The sequence below is a fragment of the Pseudopipra pipra genome, chromosome 21 (genome assembly GCF_036250125.1).
Source record: "Pseudopipra pipra isolate bDixPip1 chromosome 21, bDixPip1.hap1, whole genome shotgun sequence".
NCBI lineage: Eukaryota > Metazoa > Chordata > Aves > Passeriformes > Pipridae > Pseudopipra > Pseudopipra pipra.
In genome coordinates, this window is record NC_087569.1 from 8,002,913 (window position 1) to 8,026,869 (window position 23,957).

At 49.5% G+C, this 23,957-nt stretch overlaps 2 protein-coding genes and 1 long non-coding RNA gene across 7 annotated transcripts; 1 reads left to right on the forward strand and 2 right to left on the reverse strand.

Annotated features, from left to right (window-relative positions):
• Positions 1 to 1,810: 1,810 nt before the first annotated feature.
• HASPIN (histone H3 associated protein kinase) lies at positions 1,811 to 5,671 on the reverse strand. The gene has a single exon (XM_064677479.1). It carries the CDS (start codon positions 5,548 to 5,550, stop codon positions 2,923 to 2,925), a length of 2,628 nt encoding a protein of 875 aa, XP_064533549.1. The 5' UTR covers positions 5,551 to 5,671; the 3' UTR covers positions 1,811 to 2,922.
• Positions 5,441 to 23,245, forward strand: P2RX5 (purinergic receptor P2X 5). 5 transcript variants are annotated; one of them, XM_064677533.1, is made up of 12 exons: positions 5,441 to 5,521; positions 15,358 to 15,508; positions 17,148 to 17,267; positions 18,626 to 18,701; positions 19,033 to 19,129; positions 19,518 to 19,598; positions 20,363 to 20,501; positions 21,126 to 21,262; positions 21,523 to 21,616; positions 22,140 to 22,205; positions 22,419 to 22,501; positions 22,935 to 23,245. In XM_064677533.1, exons 3-12 carry the CDS (start codon positions 17,169 to 17,171, stop codon positions 23,008 to 23,010), a joined length of 948 nt encoding a protein of 315 aa, XP_064533603.1. In that variant the 5' UTR covers positions 5,441 to 5,521; positions 15,358 to 15,508; positions 17,148 to 17,168; the 3' UTR covers positions 23,011 to 23,245. The 5 variants fall into 5 exon arrangements, with proteins under 5 accessions (XP_064533603.1, XP_064533602.1, XP_064533599.1 ...); XM_064677532.1 differs by lacking the exon at positions 5,441 to 5,521 and adding an exon at positions 5,761 to 5,950; XM_064677529.1 differs by lacking the exon at positions 5,441 to 5,521 and adding an exon at positions 12,370 to 13,795.
• On the reverse strand, positions 17,121 to 18,630 carry LOC135425353 (uncharacterized). The gene is made up of 2 exons (XR_010435562.1): positions 18,538 to 18,630; positions 17,121 to 18,095 (listed from the first exon to the last, which is right to left on the reverse strand). It is a non-coding gene; the product is annotated as an uncharacterized LOC135425353 (long non-coding RNA).
• Positions 23,246 to 23,957: the final 712 nt, after the last annotated feature.

The following is a 23,957-nucleotide window of genomic DNA, read 5'->3' on the forward strand; positions in this document are numbered from 1 at the left end:
GTGCCTAATTCGTTTTATGGGAGCAGACCCAGGCTGAGTTGAATTTCCCAGTGTTTTTATCCAGCATTAAGAGCATTCCTGATCCTTTGGCAGACATCCTCTCCTGCTGGTCACTGTGGCCAACTAACACCACTATCTGCTGCAGTCTGTGACTGCAGAACTGGGCAGCCTGTGCTCAAGGAGACAACTGGGAGTAGAAATCATTAACTCCCCTTTTTCCTGCCTCTAAATGATACTCTGAGTAGCTGCTCTTCATCCTTTCTCTCTACAACCAGGCCAGAGCTGCTCTTCCTTCTAACTCAGCTCATGGCTGGGGGGGCATTCCCTCAAGGCAAGAGATAACTTTTATATTCCTGCACTAAATGTCTGATTTTTCCAGGAGGGAATGATGGGCAGAAAATACACTTGTCACCATGTTTTATCAGTACCCTGGTGAGTTACAGAGTATTTACAGGGTAATTGATATTTTGCCTGTCTTTTCCCTCAAAATAAGCAAAATTTTCAGAGATTTGGCAATTAAACGAAAGCATGATCCAAAATAGGTCTGCAATCACCATGAGTATCACTGAGTGGTGTTGTCTTCACCACAAAATCCACTGTGAGCTGGAAACACCAGAATTCCTACCTGGAGACCATTTGACTTATCAGTCACTGGTTACATGAAACCAGGCTTGTTCTTTTCAGCCTTCCAAAGCCTTTGGATCCATGTGAAAAATCTTCCCTTAGGATAATTTTAACTTTGCTCATACTTCCTTGTTTCAGTAAAAGATGGAGCACTCTTGAAGGGCCTAATTTAGGTGTAGTACAAATTAAAAAAAACCTCGTGTTTTCTGAAGTGGCAGACTGGGTTCTGGCATCCTCCTTCCTTAGCAGGGAGAACAGAGCATTAAAATATATAATCCTGCTCTGTTCCAAGTAAAGCTTTTACTCCAAGTGACTGGGATGAAAATATTTGTTCAGGGCATTTATCTTGATTAGGGGGAAGTTACCATTCTGATTCCTTTCTTGGAATTTATGGGGAACTGACTCCCATTAAAATTTATGGGCACTGGATAGTACAGAAGATTTTTTTCTGTATTTATTTTAATCAGAGAGCATCTTTAAAAAGAAAATGAGGGCTCATCTCTGGCAGCTGCACTGCCTTGGAAGCACAGTTTAAGGCAAAGGTTTCTACATTAATTTAATGTCCAGTTCTGCAAGGGGTAGAAGCTTTAAATTTTGAATAATGAAAATCACTACACGTTCACAAATGAGCAAATTGGTTTGCAGGGAAACATTCCAAGGCAATGGCAGCTTTCAAAACCTGTAGTAACAACAGGCTGCTCCAACACCACTGCCCCATGTCACCCCTGGGCTGGCACCTCTCCTTTCTTAGTTCCTGCCACTATCTCATCCTTCCTGCACAGCCCAAATCAGCAGAAACAAAGGACCAAGGCAGGCAAAGAATAACATGGTTTCTCCTTTTTCTCTTTTTTTTTTTTAAAGCATAAATGCAAATAGCACCATTGTGACTGAAGAACATCCTTATATCAGACAAGCATTCACTGCAGTCCTTACCAAGTAGGTTTACAGAATATTCAAAGATATTGCATTACTTTAGTCAATTAGAGATAAAAACAAGATTGAGAGGATGCCTGGTAAGATCCCAGGACAATTTCCATCTTAATAATTTCAAGCACTGCAGGTTCTTGAGTCACTTTCTGTGGTACTGGACAGCACAAGGAGAGTCTGGAAGGCAGAACAGTAAAACCATCACAGCTGGGGTACTCAGGGTCTCCAACTGCTGAGCTTGTACAAAGAAGACTTCAAGAAAGGGTCAAAGATGCTTTTAATTGGTAAAGTGCACATATACACATTGACATAGACAGGCTGCACAGAGAGCAATCCAGTTATAATGAATTTGATGCTGCTGCCTCTTAATTTCTTAATGCATCTTTGTCACTGGTTAACAATCTAATTCACTTTCCACTTGGTCGGTTGTTCTCTTTAGACCAGTTTCTTTAATGAATGTGAATACTGGCAAAGGACTTCTGAGAACAAAGAGCTGGGATTTAATGTAAGGATAGCTTCCAATTTAGGGCACCTGGTGCACCTGCAGTCAGGACTAAAGAACAACTATTACCTTCTGCATTTTCTTCTGTGATAAATGGAGAAATTGCTTCAAGTGCTACTACCAAGTTACAGATTTGGGTTCCTATCAGCACACAAGGTCACAAAATTACAACCATCAAAACCACATCAAGAACACACGTACTTTGTCTTATTTTTTTTTCAAAATCAGATACATCTTCCTTGGTCCTTAAGAGAGGGAACCCCCTCCCCATATTAACATATTATTCCAGATTAGTGGGTTTAAAACACTTTACAGAAACTTTTACATATTAACATTTTGTACTATCATTCCAGGTAGAAATTTCACCAAACTGAACAAAAGTTCTGTTTTAAAACTAAATAAAAGGGTGGGTTTTCCCCTTTCTGTCTCCAGTGAAGCAACAATGTTCACCCTTGTCCTCACTGTCCAGAACTGAAGGGTTTTTTCCTTTAAAAAAGAAAATGTAAAAAGCCAGTATAGTAAGAAAACAACCTTTAATAATCTAGGACTAAAAAGGTAAAAAAAAATTATGTGAAATTCAAAGCATTTATTGAGCCTTAATTTATTTATTCAAACCTTTCTCAGAAGTCCACTTGACAAAAGTTGACACAAGTCAACAGGAAGGGTTGTCTCCCCTCCACCACCCTTCAAAAACAGTAGATATGGAAACATCTTAGAGCAGAAAACTTTTGGGGGGATTTTTTTAGACATTTTTTATAGTGTATTATTCACACGGGGAATCATAACACTTCATTGTGCCAACATGTAAAAAGATCATGTATCCAAAAAAAAGCAGAGGAGAAAGGCAGAATCAGTGACTTAGTCCTTGGTCACTGGAAAAGGCTGCTGTTGAGTAAAACATCGTGGGCAGACTCAAAGGTCAGCACCTCCTTGTGGAACTTGGTGAGCTGTGTCTTTGTTTTCCTCAGGGCAGGAGTTGTTGCCTTTCTCTTGTACCTCATGTCATTCAAAAGTTTATCTGCCAGGTAGTGCAGCCAGAGGACGTTGCTGTGAGGGTGATAGTCAGTCCAGATGTTGGAATTCTCCGCTTTCATCTGCCTGTAGATGTCAAACTGGTAGTCCCCTGTGCCTTGGAACAGCTCCTCATCCATGGAGAGGTCACAGAACACGGTCAGCCCATCCTTCTCCAGCCGGGACAGGGTGTAGTCGATGATGTTGACGTGAATCCCTGCTGTGGGGATTGTGTGTGTTGCCCCATTCAGCACATAATGAAGTTCCTTGGCATCTGTTTTTTTGACCAGCACGTTCCCCCAGTGCAGGTCCCTGTGCTCGAAGTGCAGCTCCTGCTCTGCCACGGCCAGGGAGGCAGTGACCTGGTGCAAAATGCTTTTTGCTGATTCCACTGAGGAGAATCTGCACCTCTCGTGCTCCAAGTCACTGCCTCCAAATTCAAACTCCAGAACCATGAAGAGCTGCTCGTCCCCAAAAAGGTCTGGCCGGTCATTTTCTGATCCCGTTTCTTTGTGGTATTTGTCCCAGGCTTCCAGGAGATACTTGGGATAGGCCCCTTGGACACAGTGCACAGAGTACAGGCTGATGAACCCAACAGTCCTATTCACAGATTCCTCAGACAGAAGACTGAGTTCTTTTGAAATTATTACCTCAGGCAGAATCTCCCCAAAGCTCTTTTGAGCTTCACCATTTACTTTCTCAGTCCCTTCAATGGGAATTATTTTTAGGGCCACGGGCCCTCTCTCACTGTTGATCTGGAACACCTCTCCAAACACCCCTTCTCCAATTTTCTTGCAATCTTTCATCTTATCTAAAGGAATGCATTCCTCAAAAGCAACAGGCCCTTCCTGGTGGCATTCCCCAAACACCTTCTCTGCGTCTGTAAGCATCAGCTCCAGGACAGAGGAATCCCTGGGAGCCAGCAGGATAATGGAGGAGGCAGACCAGGAGCAGCCCTGAGCCCTCCCAGCCGACAGGCTGGCTTGGTACCCCGACAGCTGGGATTTCCCTGCCGGGGTACAGAGGATGCTGCTGCAGAAACTGTCCTCAGTGGTCACTCTCTTCTTCTTATGGAAGGACAGGGATGCTCGAACTCTGGCCCAGGAATACGAGCTATTGAGGAGTGAACAGTCATTATCTCTTACATCTACAGACACCTCCAGAACACCCTTCTGCGCTCGTTTTTGCCTCCCCTGTGGTCTGAGGAAGTTGTTGTTAGTCTGCTGCTGCCTCTTGTTTTTGAGCCTTTTTGGGCGGAGCCTCGTGTGCCTGCCCCAGCGGCTGGCGCTGAAGCCACTGATACAGGCTTTCCTGCAGGTGCTGCCCTCTCCAGAGCCTTGGAGAGGCTTGGTCCTTTTATATTTACTCTCCAAGATTCCTGGGCGGCCCACGGGAGATTCTGGCTGCTGGCAGGTGGGTTGAACATCAGCCTTCTTGTTGAGCTTCATGCTCGCCATCCTACTTGGCACCTCCTGACGGTCCAAGACCACCACTGGCACAAGCTGGTACTCGCTGGCTGGGCTTGTGTGACAACCCGAGCTCCCTTTTGCTGAGTGTCTGGTGAGATGCTCACGCGGCCCATCAGAAGCGGCACCGTCGCAGGGCGCAGATTGCTGTGTCTCACCCTGAGCGGGCGGAAAAGCGCTTGGGGATTTCTGTGAGGTCGAGGCAGCTTGTGCCCGGCAGGGCTCCCCCCGCACCGACGACCTCAGCACACGGCGGGGCTCCTGCAGCCCCGGGTCGGGCTCAGCGCTCTCGGGTGCGATCCACTCCTGCTCCTTCTCCTCCCCGGCGCTGTCCGTGCCCCGGCGCTGCCCCGAGCGCTGCCCGGCGGGCGGCGGGTGATGCTCCAGCCCCGATCCGCTCTCTATGGTGGTGCTGAGCAGGAGCGGGGCGAGCCGGACCTGCGGGGCGCGGCGGCGGGGGCGGCGGGGCGGGGGGCTGTCCCCGAGCCCCGAGCACGACCCGGAGCCGCCGTCGGTGGCGGAGCTGAACAAGACGAGGCTGCCGGCGGCGGGCGGGGCGGGGCGGCGGGGCCGCGCCGGGGGCGGCCATTGCGGGGTGCTGCACAGCAGCGGGGCGGCCGCGGGGCACGGCGGGCCCTGCCGGCGGCGCCGGGCACGGCGCGGCGGGGACGGGGAGGGCGAGGAGAGGGACGAGGAAGACGAGCAGAGGGACGGGGGGGGCGAGGAGAGCGACGGCTCCGGCTCCCGGTTCTCCTTCCCCCGCGTCTTCCGCCTGCGGTTCCGCAGCCGCCGGGCCCAGGCCCGGCGCTTACCCCCGGCCCGCGGCCGGCAGTCGCTGGGCGGCGAGAAGTCCGGGTCGTCCTCCGAGCGTGCGGATAAGGCGCTGGAACCGGCCGAGGTGGAGCTGAAGAAGCGCTTGCGGTCCTGCGGCGGCGAGATCCAGCGGTCGGGCGGCTGCAGCGGGCGCAGGTACCCGGCGCGGCGGGAGTAGGTGCGGAGGAGGCGCGGCCGCGGCAGCATCGCGGGGAGGGAGGGAAGGAGGGAAGGAGGGAGGGATGGAAGGAAGGAAGGAGGGAGAGGAGGATCCCCGGGCCGGCGGGAGCGCGCCCGCCGCCCGTTCAAACCGCTATCGCGAGAGCGCGCGAGAGCGCGGCGGGGTCCGCCGCACCGGGGCGGGGCCAGCGGAGGACACGCCCTCCATTGACCACGCCCTCCATTGACCACGCCCTCCTATCCCGGTCCTGGTCCTGGTCCTGGTCCCGGTCTCCCGGAGTGTCCCGGCCGTGCTGGCACCGGCCGCTGCCGTGTCACAGACCCGCTCCGCTGCCTGTCAGAGCCCCCGGCACGGGCGGTGCCAGCGCTGCTCCATCCAGGCCCACGGGGACACGTCACGGCAGGACTGGCTTCACGCGTGTGTTCTGTACGTGCTCATACGTGTGTGTATGTAGACATGTATTTATACATGTGCATATGTGTGTATATATATATGTATGGATGTGTTCTATACATGTCCATACATATATATATGTACACATGTATCCTATACATGTGCATACATATACATGTATATATGTATTGTATACATGTGCATACATGTATATATGTGTGTGTATGTATGTATACATACATTGTATACATGTGCATACATGTACATATATATGTATATATGTTTATACCTGTATTTTACACATGTGCATTCATGTATATATCTATACATGTATTTATACATGTGCACACATGTGTATATATATGTATACATGTGTTCTATACATGTGCATAGAATGGAATTCTGTATTACATTTTTATAGAATGTGTATGTATATGTATGTGTATATATATATATGTGTTGTCACAGCCATAACTCAGGCTATGGACACGGGACACAGCTTGGTGGCAGCACAGGACTGTGTGGTTCTTGCAGTCTGAGTGAGGCTTTGCTGAAAAGCAGCTGAGGTTTCGTTCCTTTTATTTCTTTTTCCATAGTTCTTAAAAAGCAGAACTGTTCTGCTGGTCCCTGGAAAAATCACCTTGAGCAGAGGACTCGATTTGGGTCTGAAAGAGGAGATGTGAGGATCACACAGGCAGCTGGGCCCTTCTGTTGGGGCAGGAACAAGTGGGACATCCTGGTGGTTTTGCTGAGTCTAGAGAACTAATCAAGTCCCAGAGTTAAATTCTGGACCTTTTGTTCTGCCACTGAGTTTAGTGAAATCAGGTTTTGACTGTAGGACAGAAGCAGAGGGAGGATATTTGCTAGTGCAGATCAGAAAAGCTTTTAGGGTACTTTATTGAACTCTGTACTGATGCAGCCAACACTGAGGCCTCCTGTCCTCTCAGGGATTTCAACATCAATATTCCCTCTCTTTCCCTGGTGAAGACATGTTTTTTAATCTGAAAGATCAGCACTGGTGGTTTATCAGCTGCAGGTTAATCAGCAATGTAGAGAGTTTGGGGAAAGAAGATGCCTGGCCAGCCCCTGTGGTTGGCTTTAGCCAGGACCAGGCGTTTTTCCTGAGCAGCAAAATGATCTCAGGCCCTCTCAGGTGTTTGCTGATTCCAAAGAAGGACAAAGATGGACACTTGGTAGTGTTCCTATCTCTGTCCCTATTTGTGTGGTTGTTTTATTTCTGTCGTGTTTGCTTGACCATAAACCCCACAGATCTAATGTGTTTATAGACAGCAGTAGATTAGACAAAGATTACTCATTCAGACCTTCAGAAGACAAAAAAGTTCCTGTCTCCCTTGATTTAACCAATATTGTCTGATGCAAAACTAACAAGCAATCTTTCTCTCCTTTTTTTTTCTTTTTTTCCCATAATTTCTTCTCTGAATTAAGTTTCCCTGATTACTTGGATCCCTTTTGTTGTCCCTGAAGGCTCTCAAGGAGGTCAGCTCTTGCAGTGGGTAATGTTATTTTCCTTTTTAGATGTTTTTTCTTAAATGCATTACAGAGTTCTGTGACTTGTAATTTCCGGTGAGTGCCATCCGACCATTTAATTCTTTGCAATCACTGCAGCAGCTGCCAAACACATTTGCAGTAATTGGATGGCACTTAAGGGATTAGCCAAGACTGCCAAGACTCAAGTCATCCAAACCACAGCTGGGTTTTTGTGCTGTTTCCATGGGAGCCTTGCTGTGTCGGCTTCTAAATTTATTTGCAATCTGCATTTTGAATCACATCCCCTGTGCAAAAGCCTTGTCAACATTTGTGGCCTCTCTGCAGGGCCCTGACTTTTGTGCACTCTGGCAGTGGCACAGTTATGGCACATCCCTGAATGACAGAAAATTTGCAGATGCCCCTTTCAGAGTCGTTGAACGTCCGACCCCAGCCAGGTTTGAGGTGTTGGCAGCTGTTTGGGGTCCAGGTGTCAGGGGCAGAGAAGCTGCTGCAGATGTTCCAGAGGCCTCTGAGCTGTCAGGATGGTTCATGACCTTTATGCAAAGGTGGCAGAGGGTTTGCAGAGCCACAGCTTCTTGGTTTCACCACCGTGGGCCCCGTCATGTGTTCAGCCTGGTGTTTCTTCACCGTTTTGTTCTTCCCACGGGAGGGCAGGATGTGTTTTGTGATGCTGCTTTAATCAGGGATGACACCAGCTGCTTATGTCTTTCCCATATGCCAGGAAGACTCCCAAACCTTGGGTTATAATTCCATCAATGAGCTCAGAAGCTGCTGGGTTCATGTTGGAGCTGAGGGAATGCCATGGCCTGGTGGCAGCAGGAGAAAGGGAGCTCTGCTGCTCAGGAAAGCTTAGCAGGAAAAGGGCATCAGCAGTTCTTCATTATTAAGTGCAGGGTGCTGACATGAGAACATCGGATAGGAGAGCTTTTCTGGGCTCAGGAGCCTGTTGGGGCAGCTTTATTTGGAGGTAATTGAATTGCAGCTCAAAAGAGACATTTCCTGTCCTTTATTATAACAGAGTGAGCGAGCTGGAATAATGCTGCCCTGCCACAAGCAGATTCCTTTGACCCTCTCCCTCCCAGCTTGGCTAAACTGGCTCCAGTAGGTCTGCAGCACAGCTGGGACACTTCAGCCTCTGGCATCAGCACATGTAGGGTGAGCTCAGGTGCCAGGCTGAGGGGGCTGCTCAGTAAACCTTTTCCTCTGGGAGTCAGGTCTGAGCAGCACCTGTGTTTCCCTATGGCTGGAAGGAGTTACCACTTGGTAATTCCAGGGAGGAAAGGACAGAGGCCTCAGGCTACACTTTCTACCTGTTTCCTTGAGAAAGGTGATGGAAGGGGGTGAAGTTTTCTCCTCAAGGTAAGCTCTGGTAGGGGTATCAAGCCAGGACCAGTTTCTTGTCTTTCCAGGTCAGGAATGACATGTGTTGACAAAGAAGTAAATACTGATCTGTCTGGTGTATTCAAGAGCAGGGCCTCACCTTTAAATCAGTGGTTCCTGTGAATACACATTTTATTAAACACATTCAGCTTTCAGGCTTGGATTCAACATTCCATAATTTCCCAATGATACTTTTATTGGCTGACTTTAGAAGGTGAATTCATTGCAATGCAGCACTGCACAACTCTGCTGTCACTGCACTCAGTCTCTGAGCAGTGTTTTATGTGCACTTTAATTCCTGTTACCTGTTTCAGTGCCAGCACTGCCACAGAACAGGGTATGATGGCTTGGCTTCATTAGATGTTCAATATTTTTCCTTCCTCTCTGTTCCTCTTCCTCCAGCACTTTCCTTCTTGGGTTGGGGGAGAGGAGTGGGTAAATGTTCCAGCTAATAATAACAACACTCCTACATGCTGTGGAGGAGATTCAAGACTTGGGGAATAACCTGGAATACATTCAAAGGCTGTAAATGGCTCTCCTGGAAGTGGAGAGCTGAATCAAAGACAGAATATGTTCTGGAACTTCAGAATTCTTCCAGTTCTCACTCCTACAGACAGTTCAGGATGCTCCTGTGGATAATGACAGATTCTTTCCACAAATTCCCTTTCCATTGTGGCTGGGTGTGCAGCTGTGCTAGTTAAGAGGACAAACACAGAGGCTCATTTACCCTGCAAAGTCACAGCCAGGGTTGCAAGAGAAGCTGAACAGAGCATTTTTCACTGTGGACTGCACACACATTTCTTTTTTTCACATCCAAACCCATCACCTTCAGAAAGCAGCTCATGCTTGATGGTGCTGATTTCCTTGTGTTTCCATGTGTACGAGCTGTGGTTTGAAAGCAACTTCCTCTTTCAACCTGTTCAACCCTTCACCTTGTTTTTTTGTAGATGTTGACTTACCAGTATGACAGTATGAGAAGAAACCACTAATGGAGAGAGCTGCCCTTCCCACTGTTCATTTCCTTGCCAAAATAGCTTGTCTCCTATTTACATCCTCTCCTCCTCGTCTCTCTGCTATTTCAGTAGCTGGTCTGGCGCCTGTTTCTGAGGGATGATGGACCTGCATCACTCAAACATTTGCTGCAGGAGCATTTCAGTGCTGGAGAAATGTCTCAGCATTTATGAGTCAGCCCCGTGCCTTTGGGAGCTGATGGTTTCTGTTGCACTTGACAGTCAGTGAAGGGTGGAGTGGGAATCATGGAGAGAGTTGATGCCTGGGGGTGACTATTTGGCACTGGAAGTGAACAAGTGCCTAAAACAGGCACCTCCAGGGCTCTCTGCCACTGCCTGGAGAGCATCTGGTCTTTTTTGGGTGTAATTTAAAGATATTACTGGGCTGATCTTGAAATCTTTCTATGCTACACTATCACAGAGACAGACGTGACCTTACTGTGTTTCAAATGCCCCTGGATCAGGGCAGGGGTTTAAAGTTTAATTTCCACAGTCCCTTAATGTGGCATTTGCAGCCTCCTGAGCGAGCTGAGATCAGCTCCAGGGCAGCTTAACACCAAGGAGCTGCTGACAGGTGGAGGGAAAGTAGGTGAGGAGCAGCCTGGGCAGGCAGGGATGTCATTAGTCACGTGTGCTCACAGGACACCTGAGACAATTACTGTGAACAGTGTGAGAATTAAGTACAGGTGTAACATGTCAGGAATAAAAAATAGAGAAAGGGGCAGTTTCAGTCCTGTTTGTGATTCCCCCTGTGAGAATTTCGGGGCTGAGAAAACACCACTCATGGGAGTGGAGCAGAACTGGGTTTTTTTCATGGAAAATTCAAAGTGTGGGACTCATAAAGGAAGAGATCTTGCAGGGAAGATCCAGCCTCAGTCCCTTGAGAAAGACTAAGAGAAACTACAGGTTTTTTTATCTTTCACTGATGATGCTTTGATTTTGTTAGGTTATTTACTCCCCTGCTGCAAATGAAACTGCTTATGTTTGAACACCCAAAACCAGTTCAAGAAACACACCAGCAGACTTGATTTCCAGGCAAGAAAAGAAAAAAAATAAGGCTGTGAAAACCAGGTGATGAAAACAATATTTGTGAGAGCGTTCAAAAAAGTACCAGCTAAGTTGTTTTTGCAGCTCAGCAGCAGCAACAGCTTTGTCAGCAAAAATTTAGCTTGTACTGAGCAGTATGCAGAATATTCTGAGGCACATTTGATACATGTGAAACTTTTTGTTCCAAAACAGCTATTGCAACTGTGCTCCTGCTTGATGTTTAAAAAGAACCAAGAAAAGTATCAGCTTTACATCCTCTTTTTTTTATTTTAGTGGTCAAACCTGGTTGACATCTTGAGGCCACACCTAGAGCAGAACACTTCTCACTCTAAGGAACATTTTTTTTCTAACCTGTGTAAATCTTTTCTCAGATTAATTGACCTGGAAATTATTACAAAGACTCAGAGCAGACCTGTGTCTGTGCCACCAAGTAAAACCAGGCCAGGAGGTAACACACTGTTTAACTGCTGGCAGGTTTTGTGGTCTGATCTCAGTCTGTGCAGTCCCCAGACAGATGAGGAAGATGAAGATGGAGAAGGGGGGTCTTAAGACACCACCAAGGGCTGAATTGTCTCCTCTGGTGCTTCATTTGTCCATGAACTTGTGTGTCCTCAGTGTAGCAGGAGAGATGGTGGAGGCATCTCACTCTCTAGTCCTGTCCCTGGAGCAGATCCAGCAGGGCCAGGGCAAGCAGGGGGGGTTCCTGTGGGACAGAAACGATGCTTGGCTGTCTGTCACATCCTTGCAAAAGGAGCAGATTGGGCAGGAGATCAGGTGGTGGCTCCTTTAGGATGCTCCTGTCTCCATCCAGCTCTGGTTCCTGGAGCTGGTCAGTCTCCCTGAGCTCTAACTGCCTGGCTCTGGGGCTTGGGCAGTGGAGAGGGAAGACAGGCTGAGCTCACTTTTCCTCCTTACTCATTTCTGGATTCATGGATCACTGTGGTCTCCTTCCTTTCTGCAGGAGCTTGTTTTCAATGAGGGTTTTGCATTATTTGGTTACTGTATGTTTTAAGATTTTATTTGTCCTTCAGGCTTTCACACAGAGGACCTTTAAGACTGGATCTAGTGATGGTCTGGTCTGTAGGAATCTGGTAAGGAGTGGTGGGTGCAATGGCCAAATACGGATCAAGGAAGAGGTAAAGCATGAAGAACAGATGCTTGAGAGGGACAGAGGGCTCCAGGAGGGGCTTGGGGAGCAGCCAAAATGCTTTGTGAGCAAAGAGGGGCTGCCCCTGGGGGGAATGCAGGCAGGGAAAGGAGGGGTCGTGGCGGTGGGAGAGATGAGCAGGACCAGCCCCCAGCTTCTGCTGAGGCTGCAGTGTTTGGGAGCGGGGTTGGGGCTATCCCTGAGCCAGGGGTGGCCTCTCCCACACCTTGGGCACATGTGGGGGAGTGGATGGGGGTGCACAGGAGTGGGGGACTCACTCTCTGAGCAGCCCTTCACCCCAGGAGCCCCTTGTGACAGAGCCAGTGCAGAGTGGGGCTGGGGCTGGAGAGTGCAGCACCCACCGGGTTAAAAGGAGGCCACAGGCAGGTTTGTGCTCTAATTTTGCAGATGCTGGAGAAAGGCTTCTTTTGCTTTGCAGAGAAACTCTAGGGATGGCTCTGGCATGAGGCACAAAATGAGTGGTTTTTTCCTTATTACGCTGTTTGTGATTCTCTCGTGATTTGGAGCAACCTTGTCACACACGCTCATTAAAAATCAGATCTAGCTGTTTAGATTTGATATGGAATTTAAGGAGGATGAAGGACAACATTTTCATAAAACCTGAGATCTTGAGAATGATTCTCCCAGGGAAGAGAATTTGGCAGGGGAGTACTACAATTGGCAGTACTAGTAATGGAAATAAAAGGAGATACAGGAGCACAGTAACTGTTAATGGCAAACAAAGGTAAATTGCAGGAAATTATATTCCTCCAAATGAGTTTAGCCAAGTTTCTGGCTCCTTCTGTAATTCATTGCTGCAGTGAGCTGGGGAGCAAAGGCAGCTGCTGTGTCATGGTTGGACCATCAGTGGCCTTGTGCTGTTGGTCTGCAATGACTGAGGATGGAATTGGGGCAGCTCCAAAAGCTCCAGAGCCTCATAAAACTGAGAGTTGGGTCTTGAGCTGTCAGAGGGTGACAGCCTTTGGGGTAAGGTGTGACTGGCCTGGCTGGGAACCTCTTGCCCACATTGTTTCCTGAAACAAAACCAGCTGCTTGCCCCGTCTGTCACCTGTGCTTGTTTCCTCAGGTCCAGTTTTAAGAAATTATTGTCTATGATGATTGATCCTTAACTACGTGCAGAGTTCATTTATTATTTCCTTAATTTGGGGATTTAGTGGGTTTTTGTAGCCAGGCAGATATTTTGGGTGACTGTCAAGGACCTCAGTACACATGTGAATGTTTAAGAAATTAAAAATTTAACCCCATGCTTTGTCATCCCGTAAAGGCTGAAGAAAGGCTTTAATCCTTAGCAGTGAGAGACTGTAACTGTGCCACCTTGGATGCTGTGACATGGTTTCATGCTATAACGTGTTTAGTTCTGATCATTTTGTGATGGACAGGAGCCTGGGGACAAAACTGATGGGGGCAGGGGGGTTTCCCCAGGGGATGAATCAGCTGGAAAGCAGCTCGGGGAGGATCTGATCTTAGCGCAGCTGCTGGTTTGCGAGCCGAGAGCCGGCGGGGAGCAGCTGACAGGAGGGAGGAGATCAGTGCGAGGGGTTGGTGTGTCGGTTTCCAGGCAGGGCACGTGTGGGGAGCGAGAGCTGCGAGCGCTGCTCCAGCCTCCGGAGCGCGGCGAGCCGGGACCATGGGGCAGGTGGCTTGGAAGGCTTTGTTCCTGTCGCTTTTCGACTATAAAACGGAGAAATACGTCATTGCCAAGAACAAGAAGGTGGGGATCCTCTACCGAGTGGTGCAGCTCTCCGTGCTGGCTTACCTGGTGGGGTAAGGATCACCCTGTGTTTCACGTGCTGCTGGGGTTGCCTTTGCTTGCTGTGCTGTGTAAAGATCAATGTAGGATACTCTGCACACAGAGACAGCCTGCTGTGCCTCCTGATTTTAATGCAGATAGCCAGGCATGTTGGTACAGCTGGATTTTGTAATGTTTAGTAGGTTATATCTGGTTTTTCACCTGCTAGGGATCTCTAGATTCGGCTCTACCTTTCAGATTAAGGTCTGGTTAAAAATAGCCCCAGTGCCATTGTGGCTTTGTACTGCATTATTTATACCTTTATTTCTGTGTTCGGTGGGAATGGTGCCAAACCTTAACACCTGACTCATTAGGAACAGTAGCATTTATGGCCACGGTGCTGAGCCTTGGGACACACCTGGGTTATCTGCAGGACAGCATGACGTGCTCAAGCCTAGATGGGAGGGAACCCAGCAGAAAGTGGGAGATTTCTTTGCTGGAGTGGGCTGCAGCAGCCGGGACTGTGGGGGCTGAGGCAGCAGGAATTTTGGCTGCCTTGCATTCATTTCAGAGCAGGGCGAGCTGGCATGGAAATAGCTGGAGCAGCACTCAGGAAAGGCCCAGTTCTGTAAGAGGCTGGTCACACTGGTGTGTAATGGGCACAATGATAGTCCTTGCAGGCTCAGACCCGGAATTATCCAACCTATGTGATGCTTGTGCCATCGCTTCCTGAGTTTCTGAGGCTTTTCAGAATGTGATAGCTAAGTCTGTACCCTCTTTGTGCTTCTGAGTCCCTTCACCTTTCTTGCACCTCGTGTTTTCACTGATTAAATATAGCAGAGTCATTTTTACGTGCTGGGTTTATTTATAGAAGGCTGTGCAGTCCCAGAGCCTGCTCTAGTGAGCAGAGCACGAGTGAAGTCTCAGCAGTCTGGCACGGACTGGCTGCTAAAGGAGCAATCCTGTGGATAACACTGCCGAGGACAGCAAGAGAAGTAAGCAAAGCCTTTCCTTGGACTGCTTGGCAAGGCAGCAGCAGCTCTCCCAGTAGCTCTCCCAGGTGTGCAGTCAGGTTGTTACCATGACACCAGCTTACAAAAGATCCTGTATCCAGATGAGAATATTCCCTACAGGTTAGGAGTATCCAGCTCACCTGCAGGAGTTGCATCTCCCCAGCCATGGATTGTTGCTGACTGGCAGCCCAGTGGCAAGGGGCTAAAGTGGGAGAGTTGTGCCCTTGTGAAACCAGCCACACTCTTCACTGCAACCTGCAAAAGCTTGTTTTGTTTCTCAAGGAAGGCAGAGCCCTGTCCTCCCTCTTTCCTCTTCTGAGGTTGCTGAGTATAGCACAGGACAGTGAGGGGGGAGGCTTTGGTTTTTTACCTCATGACCAGTTGTTACGTATTTCCCTGCTGTGGATAAGCCCAGCTTGTGTCAGAGAGTTTATTCTGTATTTGTGGCAGCAGTTGCAGAGGGTTTGGTGTCACTGGCATGCTTTGATTTACTCTTGGATGGTATTTGACCTTGGTGTGAATCTCCTCTGGTTGACTTGTTCCCTGAACCCCCCCTAATGCTGCTGCCTGCTGTGTTCACACAGGTGGGTGTTTGTTGTCAAGAAAGGCTACCAGGACACAGACACATCTCTCCAGAGCTCTGTCATCACCAAGCTGAAAGGGGTGGCCTTCACCAACACCTCAGAGCTGGGGGAGAGGCTGTGGGATGTCGCAGACTACGTCATCCCTCCACAGGTTGGCATCACCCCGTTGCTGTTTTCTCTGCCACTCAGCTTCCAGCATGATTGAAGTGATGTATCCAGGTCTTCCCTGTGAATAAGTAGGAATTGGGCCACAAGAAGGCAATGCTGGGCCTTCTCTTAGGTCTTTCCTGCAAATACTAAAGCAACCTGGTTTCTCAGGTCTGTGATGTTTGGGAAGCAGAAATCCCGTGGATTTCTCAGCTGAGCAGTGTCTGCTCACCTCTGTTCCTGGATTAGAACAGGTGTGCACAGAGCAGGGGGAGGTGGAAAGAAAATGTGGTGCAATTAAGAGTGATGAGGGTTGCTGGAAACGTGTCTGGTTAAACCTGCCCTGCTGCTTCCTTGGCTTGGATACAGTGAGATGCACAGGGAAGAGGTGGCAGCAGATGTGCCCAACAACAGTTGGAATTTGCCCAGCTGTGCTTTCCAGGGGCAGTTGTGCTTTCCCTGCATGGAAGGGTGTGAGGGGAAACCTAGGGTCCTGTGCTGACAGGGCAGAAAGCTATAAATTGAACAATTTAACTGCCTGTACATAAGAATAAAACTTCCCTTCCTCCTGCTGCACTCCCCAAACCCGTGACTGTGCTCTCTGCTTCCACCAGTTTCAGTGCAAAGCCTCAGCCCCACATGTGCTGTGCAGCAGGAGGGTTGGGAATGTGCTTGTGGTGCCTCAGTCCCAGCCTTGGGGACACTGAACAAGTGGCTGGGGTGCACACCCAGGGATGAAATGGTGGCACTGACCAGTATTTTAACTTGCCAGGTGTTTCTCCTGTGCCTCAATGGTTTTGTTACTGCATGTTGGCTTACTGGGAAGCCTTGTAGTGTGGTGGGCTGAGTGAAGAGAACCAGCTCTGCCCCTGGGCTGCTGTGCTGTGTCACCCAGCCTGCTGGGCTGTGGCTTCAGGAGCACAAATATGGTGCCCTGGTGTCCACTTGCCTCCAGCAGCCTCAGGGGTGTTAGACCATGGGCTCACAGTGATGTCTGTGGGCTGTGAGACCACAAAGCCTCACAAGCTTTCCTGCCCCATGTGTGAATTGGTGTTTCACTGCTGCACATCTCATCTCAGCCGTGAGCTGCATCCTGCCTGGGTTTTGAGGAGTTCCTAAATGCCTGTACCAGTGCACTGGGTGCTCTGCTGACTACTGTGTGATCTCTGTCATGTCACTTCAGGCAGAAGGGTCCTGATGGGTCTGGGTGGGCTGGTTTGTGCTGGAGAGACCTCGGTAGTGGAGCAGGAGGCAGTGAGGGCTGGGAGAAACCCTGTCTCCTCCAAGCTCTGTTCTCACAGAGGGAAACCCGAGATCTCTGATTTTTATCTGCAGCAGGCAGGGCTGTGTGTTGGAAGGGGGTTTCTGTGGTGAGTGTGGGATTTTTGTGAGAGATGCTCAGGGCTGCCCTGCCTCCCCCCAGGGCCGTGGGCTGGCTCTCATGGTTGTGTGTGCACCCACAGCAGGAGGGACCTCATCCAAACAAATATGCAGACAAAGGGTGCTGTTGTATCTCAGCCTGAAAGCCCTCTAAAGAGAGGGAGGTTGTACTCTTCTGCAGAGAGCTGCATCCTCCTTGTAAAAAGTGCTTTGAAAATAAACCAGGTTTTCTAACCTTTCCTGCTTTACTCTGTTTATATTAGGGTGAAAGCGTCTTCTTTGTCATGACGAATCTGATCGTGACCCCAAACCAGAGACAAGCCACCTGTCCTGAGGTAGGAAGAACTGAGCCCCTTGGCCCCCAGACCCCTACAAAACCAGGGGTAAGAACTGACAGAGGACTCCTGGGGAGCAACGACCAGAGGAAGGACGGAATGCGAACGTTTTTTCTCTGTAATGTGATATCTCAGTTGGGAAATCAGGCTGGTTACTGCAAACCTGGGAGGCTCAGCTGTCTTAATTTCCAGAGGCACTGATCGTGTAGAGCCTTCCTGACTTGAGGTGAAGGTGTTGGATTTCTGCCCAAACCAGGCAGTGATTGCTCAGGGTCAGAGAAGGCCGTGGGAAAACAGCTTGGAGGTGACTCAGTGTAGTTACAGGTAGAGGAGACTCTCTAAGAGCCCCATCCTGGGAAGGGCTGAACACTCAGGCTTTCATTACCTTCCAGACACAGGAGGGTTCTTAGCACCTTCCAGAACATGCCCCGTGGGCCAGAGGTGTGAGGTCTTTATGTCATGTGGAAATGTCCTCTGTGGAGACGTGGCTGGGGGAGGAGGGTGCTGGCAGTGCAGGGAGCGCTGTGTCCCTCTGGCAGAGGTGGATTTTCCGGGGCCGGGAGCACAGCTGGATTGTTGAGGACACGGCTGTCCTCTAGTGGCTGCAGGAACCCACCGTGCAGCCGGGAGAGGGGCAGTTTTGGGCTGGAGAGCTCGTAGCTTAGATCCCCGAGGTAGGGTTATCTCTTAGGGTGAAGCACCGTGGCCTCCAGGCTGGTTTTGGTGAGTGCCAGGTAACGTCTGGGTTTTTTCACAGTCTGTCCCTCTCCAGACTGAGCAGAACCCAAAATCAGGACTGTGTGTGAATCTTGGTGTTCCTGGTGGTGTGATATGCCAAGTTGTTTGCATGACCCACAGTTACCACTTCAGCTGCATCTTTTTAGTGTTCATATTGAAAGGGAGTAAACAATGTTAGCTTGAATTTTACTAAATAGCTTCAACTTTGTAAGTTTGTAGTTCTTAAACATTGGTTAATGATAGGAAGAAGGAATTACATTAACAAAACATGCAGTTGTGTTGAGTGACCTTTACACCCCAGAGGACTAAAAAAACAGAAGATTGTTTAGGTAGACAAAACTAAATCAAGTTATCTTTAACTAAAGATTTGATGTCGATGTCTTGTAAAAATAAGATCTGAAACTATTTCAAGGATTGTTAGGTAGAAGAAATTTAGGTTATCTTTAACTAAATACTGATGCTGATGCCTTGTAACAATAAGACTGCCGGGGAGGGGCTTGGGATGCCAAAGTGTAGAAATGCTCATGAAATCTTTGTTTCAATATAGAGAATTCCCCCCACAGCAGCAGCACTTTCTTACCCCTCTGAGTCCTGTGTCCTCTTGCAGGTCTCACTTCTGTCCTCAGAGTTCTGTGATTCTGATCCTGTGATTCTGTTGCACTTTGCAGAGTGCCAGCATTCCCGATGCCCTGTGCCACAAGGACGAGGACTGCCTGGAAGGGGAAGCAGTGGTGGCTGGCAATGGTAAGGGAAGAGTCCTTCCTCCTGTGCTGTGTTTGGTGTCCTTCAGAGGCCTCGGCCTTGTTACACTCCCAGAGATCTCTGATTACAGAGAGCAGCAAAGCCTTTCCTTTCTTTACTATCTTCCATTGAGTTGCTGCCTTGCTTACAGCTCTGCGGTGGCTGGGCCGGGGCACCCCGGGCTGCTCAGAGAAGCAACAAGAGAGTGTTTGTTCCAGCTGAGATGCCCTTTCACAGCAGGGAGGAGGGAGAAAATCATCTATTTTCATGTGCCCTGTAGGCAAGGAGAGGAGGTGACTGCTCTGTGTGACCTTTTCTGTGTGTCTGCTCGCAGGGGTTAAGACTGGCCGTTGTTTGAAAGACAGGGACAGCACCAGAGGGACTTGTGAGATACTGGCCTGGTGCCCAGTGGAGAAAAGATCCAAGCCCAAGTACGTGGCCGTCCTATCCTGTTTCCAAGCTTGAGTTGCTTGGCTTGTGTGTCACTCAGGGCAGTTTCTGTGTTCCCTCTGCTTGGGTGCTTGCTGAATGTTTGCTGTTCAGGGCAGGAGGGAGCTCTGCAAGGTCCCCATGGCAGGACTGGCCCTCTGCTCCCCCTGCTTAGCTCACTGGCTGTCCCAGGGCTGTTCCCAGCTCTCAGGGTGTCCCCTAAACCTGCACCCTCCTCACCAACTCCTTGCTGGCAGTGTGGGAAAAGTGGCATGGCTGGCCTGGTGCCATCCAACCCGTTGGATGAGGCTGTTTCTAAAATGGCAATTCAAGATTTAGCATGTGGGCAGGGTACAAATCTAAGACAGAGAACAAACCTTTCTTTTCCAGGAAACCACTTCTTGGCAGTGCAGAAAACTTCACTGTTTACATCAAGAACTCAATTCGCTTCCCCAAATTTAAGTTCTCCAAGTAAGTGCAGGTGCTCGGAGATCCCTCTGTCCTCTCCACCATGGAACCAATAACCTCTGTTTGCTCCACTGTCCTTCTCCTGCTGGAGGGCTGGGCTGGGGAGGTGGGTATTCCCTCTGCTTTGGCTTCAGGCTGTGCAGAAACAAGGAGATAATGAGGGCTTGGAGCTTCTCAGAGAGCAACTGGGAAAAGGAAGGCTGTCCTTCCCCAGATGAGGGCTGGTGGCTCCTACAGCTTGGGATGCAGCACAGCTCCTAAGGCAGATGGACCTGGCATAGTCCTGAGCTGCTTCTGCTCAACAGATATTCCTCCTCTTCCATAAAAATGACGGTGCCTGGACAAGGCTGGGAAAAATGCAAATTTAAAAATAGTTGTTTGCTTTTGCTGCTGCAACATGAGCAAACTAAAGCAGTGTAGAAAGGAGTGTGTTCTGGTTATTCTCCTGGGCTCAGACAGGCATTTCTAGCATCCTTATTGGTTTGCCTTGAGAAGCCAGGTGGCCCTGGAGCAGTCTGGCAACCTGCTCCATGCCAGTCCTTTCTTGAGCCCAGATCCAGATGGCCAAGTCCCTGTCTGTCCTGGAGGTCATTTTGGGAGGGGCAGGCTGCTTTCCCTGGGCCAGCAGCGGGGTGGCTTATGGGGTGACAGGGCTGGTGGCCATTTCTGGGCTGTTGGAAAAATCTGTTGTCTCTGCAGTCTTGGCGCAGGCTGTGGAGGCAAGGAAAGAGGGAGAGAAGGCAGATTTCCCTTTTCTCTACATGCAGGATGAATGTGCTGGCAACTGACAACGAGTCCTACCTGAAGACCTGCCGCTACAGCGCCGAGCATCCCTACTGCCCCATCTTCGTGCTGGGGAACATCGTCCGCTGGGCCGGGGGCGACTTCCAGGAAATGGCCTTGGGGGTAGGAGTGTCCCTTGGGCTCACATGTCTTCCCAACTGGCTGTTCTGTGTGCTGGGTGGCCGTGAGGGAAGTCACTGCCCGCTGCCCAGGGAACTGCCTCCTGTCCAGGCTGCACTGGAGAGATGCCAGTGCTTAAAGTCAGGCTGGTCCCATTTATCCTGTCCCCAGGGAATGGGAGGCAGGGTGATGTGGGTCCTCTGGAAGAGCTAGTCGGGTCAGTTATCTGTTATTCTGCCCAAACCTCTGCCAGCAGGGATTCTTTGTTAAATTTCAGCATTACTGCACCATTGGTTTAAACCCAGAACTTCAGGAACTCTGTCCCTGCATAAAAGAGAATCTTCTCAATTGAAGTATGTTACAGCCACTTAAATTAGTAAAATCAGTGTCCTGGGAGAAAGCTCTTCAGATATGAGCACAGGAAAGGCTGGGGTTGTGTGTAGAGTAAAGGGATTAATATCACACAGCTGAACTCAGCCCATCCAGGGGTGTGTGTGCTCGTGTCTGGGACCAGAAGTGCAGCTGGTTTTGTCCCTGGGGAAAACTCGCCCAAGGGCCTGACAAATTTGAAGACACTTTAACTGAACTAAGTTTAAACAACTCACCCTGTCTCTCTCTTCTGTTAAGGGTGGTGTGATAGGAATTCAGATTGAATGGAACTGTGATCTTGATAAAGCCCCTTCTGAATGTAATCCTCACTATTCTTTTAGCCGGCTGGATAACAAGTCTGCAGAAACGTCCATCTCTTCTGGGTACAACTTCAGGTGGGTAAAGAGGAGGCCACGATCAGTACTGCAGTTGGGCTGGGCTGGTTTGACTTCAGGAGTTGGAGGTTGGCAGTGGAGTGGCACCAGCCTGTGCCAGGCACTGCCCCAGCCAAGCACAGTGCGCTGCAGGGGAAGGAGGGAGGGAATTGTGCTCCTGGCAGGCTAAAGTTGGTTTTGACAGGGGAACAGATCTGTTTGAAGAGACAAGGGAATTCAGAGGGGCAGATGGAGTTAAGACCAGCATTGCTGTGTTCCAGGTTTGCCAAATATTACCGGGATGCTGAGGGGGTCGACTACCGGACGCTCATCAAAGCCTACGGAATCCGCTTCGATGTGATGGTGAATGGCAAGGTGAGGTCCCAGGCCAGAATATTCCAGAGCATGGAGAGAAAAAACTTGGGGACATTTCTCAGTGGGAAGGCAGCTCTGGGATGAGGGAAGCCTCTCTGGCTTGTCATAGGAAAGGGCTCTTTCCATCTCTCCATGTGGAGCTAACCCTGCATTAGAGAGATGACCTGGAATGCAGCTGAGCCTGCACCTCCTCTACCTAAAAGCAGGCTCATTTAAAGCCCAGCAGAAGTAAATACACCTCAGAGACTTATTTCTATGCATATGCACTGCAGAAAAAAAAAAAAAAGCCTAATCCAGGGATGATGCAAGCTCAGAACTGCAGCCAGGGACAGTTGGATGTGAGGCACACACAGACCTTTGGCCTCCAAGATTGTTCACTGCGGATCTGCCTTGGTTGTGTCTGCTCCATGGGAACAAAACACACCCACAGGCAGCAGCAGCTTCCCCTGGGCAGTACCACGCCCTTCAGTTTGTTCTGTGAGTTGTTCTCTCACCGATTCCTTCATGACTTTTCTTCTTCCAGGCAGGGAAATTTAACATCATTCCCACCGTTATCAACATCAGTTCGGGGCTGGCGCTCATGGGAGCGGTAAGTGAATGTTTTGTCTCAAAGTATCATATTGGGACCCAGACCCCTCCTGTAGCTGTAAGGAGGAGAAATATAATATATATACCCCATAAAATGCTTGGAGAATGAATGAAAACACAGCTTCTATGAGTTATTCTTTAATTAATGCTCATTGCTAACGAGATCAGAACACTTCTATTCCAAAGATAAAACACAAGTTCTTTCTCTTTGCAGGGAGCCTTCTTTTGTGACCTGGTGTTGCTGTATCTGATTAAGAAGAGTAACTTTTATCGAGGCAAAAAGTACGAGGAAGTGAAGTAAGTGGGCTTGGCTTTGTGTTAAATGTCATGGGTTGTTGTTATGAGTAATAGAAATAGGAGGAGATACAGGAGCAGAGTAACTGTCAATGGCAAACAAAGACCCATTCCAGGGAAATATATTCCTCCAAATGAGTTTAGCCAAGTTTCTGGCCCCCTCTGTAGTTCACTGCTGCAGTGAGCTGGGGAGCAAAGGCAGCTGCTCTGTCAGGGCTGGACTGTCAATGACCTCGTACTGTTGGTCCCTAGTGACTGAGGGTGAAATTGGGGCAGCTCCAAAAGCCTCATGAAATGGAGATATGGGGGGTTAGCCGTACAGAGGGTCCTCTGGGGTAAGATATGACTGGCCTGGCTGGGAACCTCTTATTCATGTTGCTTCCTAAAATAAAACCAGCCTGCTTGCCCTGTCTGACACCTGTGCTTGTTTCCTCAGGTCCAATTCCAGGAAGTCATTGTCTAGTCCGACACCGAATGGGAATCAGAGCCCAGACCAGCTGGGTGGGCTCTAAGCACAGTGATGGCTCTGCCAGCTGGACTTGTGCTCCAGGAAAACCACACAGGTGTGAAACCACACCAGCACTGGGAGGTGGAGATCAGGGATACTGTCTATTACCAGGATTCCCAGAGGAAAAAAATGTCCTATAAAGACTGCCTTTCTTCCCTGAGATTTCCCTGGTATCCTGAGCTTGCAACAGTGTGTCGTCACTATGGATTTATAAAAGGATTTTATAAAAGGACAAAGAAGGCACCAAATGAATGTTTTTATATCCACTGATAGATATATCCGTACCTACACCAATAGCCAGCGTTGTCCTGTGGCTGTGCTTTGATTCCATCTGTGGAAGAGCCATGATGGGAACCACCAGTGGCACTTTGAGAAGGGCTGAGGCTGAGATCCAACCTGTCTCCTGCTCCGCTGCCTTCCAGCCACCGCTTCCAGCTCCTGCCTGTGTGACGTGCGTGGTCAGGCGTGAAGCAGCAGGACTGCTCTGGTGCAGGGAAACGTGGAATTTGAACAGCTCTCAGAGCTGGGGAAGGGGCTGTTGTCCTGCAGGGGCTATGGCAGGGTGGGGCAGTCACTGCCATGGGGGTGTTGTAACCATTAGGGCTGAAAACGGTGTTTCTCCAGGAAAAGCCTTCCCAAGGTGCTCCGCTCATCTCAGGAACAGCAGGAGCAGGTCCTGCCCAGCTCTGCACGGAGAACCATGGCTGGGGCCCAGCTGCCTCACCTGCTGCCCCATCTCTGCTCCCAGTTGGCTCAGAGAACCAACATTTCAGAGCCCAGGGCAGGGAAGAGCAGCAGAGCAGGGCTCTGCAGCAAGGCAGGGACAGGCAGTTTTGGGGTTCATAGTGAGAGAAACGGGGGTTAATGCGCTGAAAAGCAACACGGCCCTGGGAGCGCCTGCACAGGGGTGGGTTTAAGTTCTGCCTCCTTTGTTCAGTGCCTGGTTTCATT